The 10026-nt window shown below is 36.4% G+C and overlaps 1 protein-coding gene across 2 annotated transcripts in view; it reads right to left on the minus strand.

Moving 5' to 3' along the window:
• Positions 1–10026, minus strand: part of adka (adenosine kinase a) — a 148780-nt gene that overhangs the window by 137539 nt on the left and 1215 nt on the right. The window contains exons 1-3 of one of the 2 annotated variants that reach the window (XM_079634953.1): positions 9437–9495; positions 8270–8344; positions 5288–5341 (exon numbers count right to left, since the gene is read on the minus strand). In XM_079634953.1, coding sequence (XP_079491079.1) covers positions 5288–5341; positions 8270–8344; positions 9437–9450 — 143 coding nt within the window. In that variant the 5' untranslated portion in view covers positions 9451–9495. Of the gene's footprint in view, positions 1–5287; positions 5342–8269; positions 8345–9436; positions 9496–10026 lie in introns of those variants that run through there. The other variant, XM_079634952.1, reaches the window with a different exon arrangement.

Here is a 10026-nt window from a genome sequence, read left to right on the forward strand (position 1 = left end):
ATAAGCCTACTGTTTAAGCTCTGTTCATTCCAGCATCCACTTGCCGCCTTCTAAACCAAACATAACTGGACATCAACCATTTCCAAACTTCGACGACTAAGGAGGAGTATACTGGGTAAAAATTCAGTTCTCAAAACTAAGGAAAACAAGTTAAATATATCCCAAATTGCATGCAATTACTTGCAGTAAACAATACATCCGTTCTACTTCTTAAGGCTTTCAAGCTGACTCTTAAGACCATTACCAAAAGCAGGACATACTGTACAAGTGAAACTCGAAAAATGTTAATCTGGGGCTAGTTTCACAAAGCTATTTTAGACCGGTCTATAGTGTTAGACAAGTCTAAAATTTGCTCATAGACTAGTCTAATGCAAGTTAGACTGTTTAACAAAAATAAAGACTGACTTAATTTAGACCAAAAAAATTAGACACCTTACCCCCAGGCTAACTTAGGTCTAAGACTCTATGTTACCTTGGCAACCAGCAGTAACAAGCAGTTACATTACAAACAGCCAAAAGAAAAGGGAAAATGGCTCATAATGTGGTTTGCTGACGACGTTATGGAGAGAGCTATGAGAAGGGAAATGGTTTTTAGGGACCGCAGTAACCTACTGGAAATATATAATAATGAGGACTTCATTGGTCGGTTTCGTTTGCCCAAGGAAGCTATACTTAATATTGTCCAGCAGAGAGCTCCTGCCTGATGATAGCTATACACATATAAGCGAGGCCTGGCACACCACGTCTTGGCTGGACCATTGCCTCACTACAGCCGATGCTCACGCATCCTTGGCACATATGGAAATTTTATACGATGTATCCACTTCTGATCACATTCCTGTTAAAATGTTGATCAGGTCTGAGTACATACCGTCAACTATAAAGTGTGAAAATAACTCAAATCATGTTTTTTTGGACTGGTCCTCTCTTACATGTGAAGAAATGTCTTTGTACTATGAACATACTGATCAATTGTTGAATAATATATATCTCCCTAGAGAGGCACTCATGTGCAAAAATGGTAATTGCACAAATAGTGAACATATCACAGATATCTCTGCTATGTATACTGCTATTGTCTCTGCTTTACTTGAAGCGAGTAAGTCTCTTCTTAAGCATAAAAAGGGAGGAAAAACTCGGCCTGGCTGGAATGCATATGTGGCTGAATTCTATGCTGAGGCTCGTGAAGCTACTAGATCCTGGGCAATGGCTGGTAAACCAAGGCAGGGACCTACTTTTGAATATAAGAAGAGCACAAATGCAAAATGTAAATATGCAATACGTTTTATTAGAAAAAATGAGCAGCATTTGAGGGCAGAAGCTATGGCCAAGAAACTTCTAGATAACACAAATAATGATTTCTGGAAAGAAGTGAAACGTACAAATAACTGCAAACCCTCAATACCATGTTCAGTTGATGGAGTCTCTGGTGCAAATGCTATTGCTGAGCTCTGGCGAATGCATTATAGAAAATTGTTTAATTGTGTACAGACTAAATGTTTTAAAGTAGATAATGTTGACGAAGTAGATACAATCAAATTTCATGAGGTCTCTAAAGCTATTAGGAACTTAGCAGCTAATAAATCAACTGGCCTGGATTCTATCTCGGCTGAACATCTAAAAAATGCAAGCATACGGCTATATACACTTCTTGCACTAGGCTTTACTGCCTTCATGATCCATGGCTTTCTTCCTGACTCAATGATGTCTGTGATGTTGATTCCTGTGATTAAGGATAAAGCAGGAAAAGTGGGTTCTTTAGAGAACTACAGACCCATCGCCCTAGCTAATATAATATCAAAAGTTGTGGAATTAATTCTCCTGGATAAGATTAATGAATTAATTATCTCTGCAGATAATCAATTTGGTTTTAAACCGAAGCATGGTACAGATATGTGCATATATGTCCTGAAGGAACTACTAAGCAACTATAAGAGAAAAAACTCAACTGTTTTTTTATGTTTTTTAGATGCATCTAAGGCATTCGATCGGTTGAATCATTGGAAATTATTTAAAAAATTGGATGCAGCAGGAGTCCCTAAATACATTGTTAGAATACTATCATATTGGTATGCCCAACAGACCATGCAAGTGAAGTGGGACAGCTGTATATCGGCTCCTTTTCATATTAGTAATGGAGTAAGACAAGGGAGCATCTTATCCCCCATTTTATTCAATTTTTACATGAATGATTTATCATATAAATTAAACCGAGGTAAAACTGGCTGTATGGTCGGCAGTACAGTGATGAACCATCTTATGTATGCAGATGATTGTGTGATTTTTAGCCCGAGCTCAGCTGGACTGCAGCATCTTCTTAGCATATGCTCTGTGTTTGGGGAAGAACATGATGTAAAGTACAATGATTCAAAAAGTGTTATCATGATTTGCAGAACCACAGAAGACAGACATTTAACTTTTCCTGTTTTTAGGCTTGCAGGTAATGTTCTTAATGTCTGCAGTAAAGTGAAATATCTTGGTCACCTGATTACAGATCAGCTTACAGATGACAATGATATTAATCGTCAGTGCCGTATGCTGTATGTGCGGGCAAATGTTCTGGTACGCAAATTTGGTTGCTGCACTGCTGGAGTCAAGTTGACCCTATTTAAAGCATACTGTTCGCCTTTGTACACTGCACATCTGTGGCTGAACTATAAAAAAGCTAGTCTCCAGAAATTGCAAGTAGCTTTCAATGACGCTCTGAGGATGCTACTAAAAAAGCCCAGATCAACCTGTGCGAGTGAGTTGTTTGTGAGCAACAGAGTGGACACACTGCAGTCTGTCCTGCGAAAAGAGATGTTTAGGTTCATTTGTCGACTGAATGAGTCTGTAAATCAAGTTGTTGTGGTGCTGGTGAATGTTAGGTACAGTACCACACGCTGCACGTCCCAGTTTTGGGAACACTGGTATAAGTGTCTTTTTTTTTAAACGAGTCATTTGTAACTTTGTGTTGTGTATTTGTATTTGTATTTGTATTATGTGTTATTTATTACTCTTTTTGTATGGATGGACCATGAGTCTGAAATAAAGGATACTACTATACTGAGTCTGACAGATTAATATTTTTCTAAATTAAACATTTCTTCTTGTTACTATACATTCTCCACTAAATTTCCCAAGTAAAATGTCCTTGCAACTGTTATACTCCTCCAACAAACACATATTTTAATTTTCCACTGGGGTAAACAACTGCACGGAGCAGTTGAATGTGTTTACACGATCCGCCATGTTTTTTTGTTTTAAAAAGTGTCTTATTTTACCCAGAATGCATTGCAGTGTAGTCCTACTTAAGATAGTCAAAGTCTTAAGTGCTTTGTGGAACGGTCTGATTTAGATGTCTATCTGAAGTCTGACTATCTACTATATCTAAGGCTAAGCCATAGTCGAAGTCTATCTTTGTGAAACCGGCCCATGGTGCAAAAGTTAATTTCAGTAATTCGACTTAAAAGGTGAAACTAATATATTATGTACAGTAGACTCATTACATGCAAAGTGAGATATTTCAAGCCTTTATTTGTTTTGTCATAATTTTGATGATTATGGCTTACAGCTTATGAAAACCCCAAATTCAAAATTAGAATAGCTACAAGCCATAATCATCAAAATTATAACAAATAAAGGCTTGAAATATCTCACTTTGCATGTAATGAGTCTATATAATATATTAGTTTCACCTTTTAAGTTGAATTACTGAAATAAATTAACTTCTGCACGATATTCTAATTTTTCGAGTTTCACCTGTATTATATCAAGTAAAAGCACTCTAGTCACTCAGAAATGGCGGCGGAATCAAGTGCAGATCTGAGCTGGGTTGTGCTAAAGCAGCATGGTGTAAATCAGCCTTTTAGGATGCAACTATGACATCAAGATGCTCAGACAAAAGTGCCTGTTGCCCTGAAGCTACTGCAAATACGACACTCTCAGTATCACATACTAAATCACTCTTTCTATCAATGAGGGTCTAATCATTTTGGGACACTGCTGAGACCAAAGAGTACAATTTCAGGCTCATCAAATAGCAGCCTTCACACATGATTAGATCAAGGAAAGTGGGCTCGGATGAATCCAGCCATCTGAACATGATTCAGAGTTGTCAGTATCAGAGTTGTCATAAACATCCTTCTAATTTTTGCATTAAAGAGGATCAATCGTTTAGATCAGATGCTAATCAACATGGTGTAACGTCAATACACAAGATGGCAACACAACTACAATGGTGCTTTGTAATGCATTGTACAGGCACTTCCCTCCTGAGGAGATCTCACATCCTCTAAAGATAAAGCATATGTTGGCATACAGGCATGTGAACAGAATCATTGAACATGCATGTGGTCCTAAATAAGGAATTACTCTAGAGAAGTAGATTAGGCCACATGCCAGGACGAAAGCTATTCTCATGAACACTAGACTTACTTTTTCAGCAAAAAAAAAGTAAACAAAAATGTCTTCATTTGAAGGGATGATAGCCTATAATATGTCATCAATATCATTGAACATACCAAAATGTCAAAAACAAACACTGGGTCTCATTCACCAAGCATGAGTACGCACAAATGTGTGCATGAAATAAGCGTACGGACAATTTTAAGAGCAAATCACGGTTCACCCAAAATTTCGTAATATGTATTCTAAATGTACAAACAAATATAGGAACAACTGAAACCACACGTATGCAAAAAGCACTTACTCTGTACTACCATATAATTGTGTTAAGAAGTCATATTTCATCCTAACACGACTATAATCATATTGAAGTATGTTGCATTAATTGTATTATATAATCCAAATATAAAATGATATAATAAAATCAATAAATAATACAATTTCATCATATACTGTAGGCTCCAGTTAAAGAATAAGATAAGCTGCGTCATAGCTTCAGCTGCGAGGTTTCTCTGAATAACGCAGATTTAGTACGAGTACAACTGGCTACTGAGAGGTCTGTTATGGGTCTGTATAATTGGTGTTTATTGTGTTTGAACTGGTGAGAATGGCACACATGGCAATCCTCGAAGATCAGGTGAGAGCGCGTCTGCAAACAGCGGCAAGTTTGACGAGAGTAACAAAAGACTGAGGAAAGCGTGTGTGGAAAGCCCTTATATGGAGATGTTTGGGCGTGTTTTATGCAAATGACTGCACAATGCACATGGTTCGCTCATTTAGAATACTCAATTCTCCTGTGCATACAAATACGAAACAATCCCACGCAATTATTAGTGAATGAGACCCACTGTCCTGTATTGGGGAAAAAATAAACAGTATAACACAGATAAAAGACACTTACATTTCCTTGTGTTTCTCCTCTGCTAAAATCTGGTCATTTGACTTAAGTCCATACCTGTGAGACACACAAAGAAAATGCATTTTAGTAACTGCAGATTTACTCATCAAGAACAGGAAAAGAAATAGCTTTTTAAAGGGTTCAAAATTCTGATTTTAATTCCATTCAGTGACATAATCTTTATGGTCAAAATATGACCCATTTTGAATTTGTCATGTTTTGTTTGGACTATTCACAATGAACCGCTAAACATCTTGAAATTTACTCTCAAACAAATACCGTCAATGAACAATCTACACAGAGCAGGTCTGTCCGGCCATGAGATAAAGATAAGCACGTGTGACAGCTTATTTTACTAAGAAGCCTGTGTAGGTGAAGGTCTTAGGCCTAACCCAAAATAAAGCTTCTTTCGTTGAGCCATAATCACCTCATCAAGTTAAAACATCATTAAGGGAGTCCATGTATGTGCCTGCTTCATTTTAAACTGAACTCTGTGTCTGAATCCATCCAAGAACTGCATTTACAAAACATGATCAATTATGAGTCATTCATAATAGAAGAAATAGAACTTGGTGTGCATTTAAAAATGAAAATCATCTGACGGTTCGCTGAAGTCTGTGTTTATGGTACAAATGGTGAAAACAGTTAATCTAATAAGGTGCGATTTAACATCTGAAAAGGATTATGGAACAAGACACTGACTCATCACAACTACTGGAGGCCTTATTGAGATCACATGACTAGGAAGGACTTGTCCCAGAGTGCCTTCATTTACCCAAGAGTATGAAGCAACAGTAAAATTGTTTGAAGACAAACGCCAAAAAATAGACTTGAGTATCACTTACACTACCGTTCAAAAGTTGGGCTCGTCGTGAGATTTCTTTCTTCTTTAAGAAATTAATGCTTTTATTTAGCAAGGACTCATTAAGTAGATCAAAGGTGATTTTTTACAAGTAAATGCTTTTACAAAGTTACAAAAGATTTGTACTTCAAATAAATGCCGTCTTTGAACTTTCTGTTCATCAAAGATGAATCCTGTGTCATGAATGAATAGTGAATCAAAGATTACGTATCATGGTTTACACACAAAAAAAATTAAGCAGCACATTGCACAACTGTTTTCAACATTGATGATAATAAGAAAATTTTATTGAGCAATAAATCAGCACATAGAATGATTTCTGAAGGATCATGTGACACTGAACACTGGAGTAATGATGCTGAAATATCAGATTTGCCATCACAGGAATAAATTACACTTTAAAATATAAAACAGTTATCTTAAATTGTAATGATAATATTTCAGTCTTAGTTTGATCAAATAAATGTAGCCTTGGTGAACGTACAAGATTTCTTTTTAAAACATTTTCAAAATCTTACCGACCTTTGACTTTTGAAGGGTAGGGTATGCATGTAAACTAGTGGGATCTTGGTAATGATTTTCTCACAAATGAAAAGAAACGTTGACAATTAACCAGATAGTCAAACCTTAATTTGACAGCAAACAAATATATTTAAGAGAACATGGTGGCCTTACTGAGATTTAGTTGCCCTGATAAAAGCGATTTTATTTCAGTTTGTCATACACCAATCAAATTGCTCAAGTCGCTAAAACAGTTTTCTATTACCTTGAAAGTCTTTTGGTGTTTGGTCAATCATGTGCTGGGCCAATTTCAAATCATTAAAAAGGCAGCTTACTGATCTCTCTTAATTCATCTTAGTAATCTATTCTTTGACTCTGCCCTGCAAAACATCAGGTCATGCAACTAAACAAACTGCTCTACACTTGGAATAAATCAAATGGAAATCATTACAGTCAAAGTCTGCCACAGGTCCAGCTGTTCTGTCTGAAACAACAGTTTTAAGATTATTACCCAACCTGTTTGCAAAAGTGTTGCCAGTTAAGATACAACGAGCTGCAGTTTGACCATTTAAAGAACCTCTATATTTATAAACAAATGTATGTCTAGGTCAATTATATAACGTCCAGCATATGAGAATTTAAATATGATCGCTTCATACCTTTTTCGCATAATGCAGTATTTCACGGTTCTAGTTAAATTGAGGTTTAGGATTATTTTTGTTTCAAACAGAGATCATGATTCTTCCATGACTCTGAACAGACAACTAAGCAAAATAACAATTTACTAGAGGTACTAGGATGGCTGTTAACCTCTAAAAAAAAAAAAGTACAAATTAAATAACCATAAATGTAGTCCATATGACTTTGCACAATATTCCAAGTCTTTTGAAGCCATAAAATAGCTTTGTGTGAGGAAAATACCACAATTTATTTGTTATTCATAAATGTTTCATTTCATTATGTCGCAGGCTCACAGCTCTCAATTCTCATTTGTCTGTTCAGCATATTCAAACTAGGGCAGATACTAGAACTAAGAAAATAGTCCGGTATATAGTATAAAAACTCTATATTGCACAATACAAAACAGATAAAACCAGTTTAACCTGAACATTTTAAATGGTGTGATAAAAGGTCAAATTCAGTTGCTCACTACTGAAAACATCTGCTTAGTAAAACCTCTCTAAGCGTGCCCCCTCGCGGTCATGGTAAGGCAAGGACATTAATGGCAAGACGGGCACTGCCAGTGTGTTTGAGGTTATGTAATGGAGGGAGTGAGTGGCCAGAGGGCTATTGTTTTATGACTAGTATTGTAATGTGTCAAACAGGAGATTTCCTCTCAGTAGTGCCACTTTCCTCCTTAAAGAACAAGGACACTTGGCCTAATAAACAGTATTATTTTTCTTTCTTTTTTGCAAAGAAATTAAACCTACTATGAACCCTACTGGACTTCCAACGTCAGATCAAATCTAACATAGGCTGACCAAAGATTAACCACCGGGTGACATCTTTATTAAAAGCAAAAAACAAGACATGACAAAACACTGACACAACAATGCAAATGTTTAGCCATGTTATCAAACAGATTAAAATACAAATTGATTTTAAAGAACCATGTGACTTACTTGTCTAGAAAGTCTTTGTCCACTACAGCACAGATGTCAAGCAGGGGGTTTCCCATCCCGAAAAGGGCATTTTGACTGCAAAAGAAAGACATGTGCGTCCAGTTAAAACATTAAGAAAACAATCGAGTAATCCTGACAACAAACACAAGCATAGTAACACTAAAAACATAGGGCTTTTATGATTCACTTGCAGACTATTTTCAGCATTTGCCCAAAAATTCAAAAAATGTGCATAACTCAAGTATTTTTCTCTTGAGGGGTAAAACTGAACCCAACAGAAATTCAGCATGAAAACATGGAAGATTCAGCCAAGCATAAACTGCAGAACATTACATAATAACAAAAAATTACCAGAAATCTATATTTGAGCTTCAAGCTAGATCATGTTTTGTCTATGAGTTGCAAAATTACTCAGTATTTTTTAGCCAGACAGAAAGTCATGTCATAAATGATTTAAAATTGGCAATAAAACATTTAAGAAAGTCACTACATCCAACAAATCAAATATTCAAGCACGTGGCGGAGTGAGTGACTGACCGTTCATTCACCCTGGATGAGACATGTGGTGGAGACCCTAAGATTAAAATGTTGCCTCTAATCTATTGTTGACAGACGTGATACAATTACTCATTTTGCAATGAGTAATGATAAAAGACGACATATTATTCAAAGTAAAGAAATAAGGGAGCACTTACAAATACTAGAAACAAAGAGACATACATTTTCTATTAATATGAAAGCAACAAAATTCTTCTAAATGATCTCCATTTGTGCTCCTACATTCAAAGAAACACAATTTAGTACAAGTTATGGGAAACTTGTGAATAAGCACAGATGTGTCAGTGTGGGAGTTTGTGCAGCTTGGTGTGCTCTAAAACAGATGTTTAGTGCTATTCAACGTAAAAATAACTACATTTCTGTACAGCTAGCCTAAAAGTTAAAAACAGCAACCTCAGCAACAAGGTAAATAAGCAAACTATGCAGAAAGGAAACAATATAACACCACATTGTATGAGCTTCCATTAGCCAAAACATACAATACACCAAATTCTCTTAAAAACGCACGTTATTTGAGTGTAAAAAATATTATTTTGTTTACATTATGGAATGACAAGATTAGAAAACGTATAAAAATCCTCAAATAGCTGACTACATGTTTAGCCCTACCTGGCTGTAGGCATGAGGGTGGCTTGAGGTGATGCTCACTGGAGTTTAATGACAGCCAGACAGCGCTCTGCAAAGTTAGTACTCAGGCGCAAGAGTACCTCGCTGCTGATTGGCTGAACGAACAGCAGCATCGACTGCTGATTGGCTGAGAAACAGGAGGAGCGTTCGTTGTCCCCTGTTTACGCTTTTTTGGCTTAAAATATTTAGGCGGCAAGTGTACAAAAATAAATATAAATATACAAGCAAACAATAATGAACAATATACAGCCGTGTGCTGACATGAAAACGCTTGCGCACTAACTGTTAGTTTACTATCATCTTATCTTACTAGCCGTTTACGTCAACTTACCTACGACACATTTGTCATCATGTCTGAAACTTAATAATGACAGCACGATTAGAGCCACCGCATATCTGGGAAGCCGGGTGTCAATAGTTTTGGGACAGAAATACTAACCGGAAAGTGACCTAAGTGCTAACTTAAACAAGTTGCAAACAATATGTGTGCATGCAGTATAAACTGAACGGACACTTCCATTGTGTAGAGATACATGTACTGATGTTATATATGCATGCTTGTTTATTAATGC

Source organism: Phoxinus phoxinus (genome assembly GCF_949152265.1).
Source record: "Phoxinus phoxinus genome assembly, chromosome: 14".
Classification (NCBI taxonomy): Eukaryota; Metazoa; Chordata; class Actinopteri; order Cypriniformes; family Leuciscidae; genus Phoxinus; species Phoxinus phoxinus.